The 1,257-nt window shown below is 37.5% G+C and overlaps 1 protein-coding gene across 1 annotated transcript in view; it reads right to left on the bottom strand.

Annotated features, from left to right (window-relative positions):
* Positions 1–1,147, bottom strand: part of LOC119589351 (steroid transmembrane transporter SLC22A24-like) — a gene marked incomplete in the record, with an annotated part of 23,143 nt that extends 21,996 nt beyond the window's left edge. The window contains 3 exon segments of the mRNA XM_037937970.1: positions 23–128; positions 529–646; positions 806–1,147. Coding sequence (XP_037793898.1) covers positions 23–128; positions 529–646; positions 806–884 — 303 coding nt within the window.
* Between the last annotated feature and the right edge of the window lie 110 nt (positions 1,148–1,257).

A 1,257-nucleotide genomic window follows, 5' to 3' on the forward strand; every position in this document is an offset into this window, starting at 1 on the left:
ATTTAACGTAACAAAACTCTACCTCAGAAGTGATGGTATTGGTATACGTAGTGCTGTCGAATTCCCACTGCGTGCAGAGGTGCTCTCTGGTGTTGCCTTCGATGGTCATGTTGTAGCTGCACTGCGACCTACTTTATGAAAACGAGATGAGGGACATAAGAACACAGTCTACTATCATTAATTATAGAAATCTGATGGTTGTGCTAATTCAATAAGGATGACAACAATAATCAGACACTGATAAAGTTATCAATATTGCTTTATTAGAGTGCTGACAATGCATGTAAATGTATTTTTCAGAACGAAATTTCATTGAAAAGCAAATTTTAAAAATCACATCTCATGTTATTTATGCACGGTTTGATGTCACTGAACAGGAATAAAGACACAGATTTAAGTTAGGGTAAGCATTATACCAATCCTTTTTGTCAAGTAGTAAATTCCCTTTCATATTGATTTCTAATGCATGTGTTTGCCGTAATTACTTAAAATGAGAGACACACCGGTGAGAGAATAAGGATCAGTCACCTTGTCTCATTATCCGCCTGAATATCGACATTTGCTTCAGGAGGGATTCGACAGCTGAAGTTCAAGTCTGGGGTGAGGAAGGCCGCCCCCATGCTGTGGCAGGGTATTTGGAACACCCCTAAAATAAAGGAAACAATGAGGATATTGAGATATATAGGCAATAGCCACATTTTTTACTGTAGACATGTATTTCCAACCTGAAAACATGATGTATGATTTTAGAATTCCGAAATCTATTGTGATATAGCTTTCCAACAAATTAAACTCCGACACGCACAATAACCCACAGAGATCACGATCAACAGGTTCCATTTCCCTGTACCGAGTTGCTGGAGTAAATCGTCAAATTTAGACATATTTACGGTTGGCTGGTTTCCCACTTAGTTTCCAAGTGCACAGTTCAGACATATAAATGTAAAATCGTAAAAGTGAATAAAATATCTATCGTTCATTTATCAAGCGATCTCATGAAATAGTATCTTCAAAGGTAAGTAGATCCTTCGTTAACTCTTTAGTCTATGTTCTTTCAGAGGCTTAAATCAATGCCTGAAGGAAGGAAAAAACGTCTTTATATCACAGGAAAAAATGTTAAGACTTCTTCGGAGACGTCTGGATGTTACGACTTCCTCGGACGAAATGGCTTTGTGCGAGAAAAGTGTTTGAGAGCGTGTTACTACATAAATTCTAGTTCTAGCCTACTAAACTATACAATGCTATACGTTGTACAGC

This window comes from Penaeus monodon, chromosome 25 (assembly GCF_015228065.2).
Source record: "Penaeus monodon isolate SGIC_2016 chromosome 25, NSTDA_Pmon_1, whole genome shotgun sequence".
In the NCBI taxonomy this organism is placed as follows: Eukaryota; Metazoa; Arthropoda; class Malacostraca; order Decapoda; family Penaeidae; genus Penaeus; species Penaeus monodon.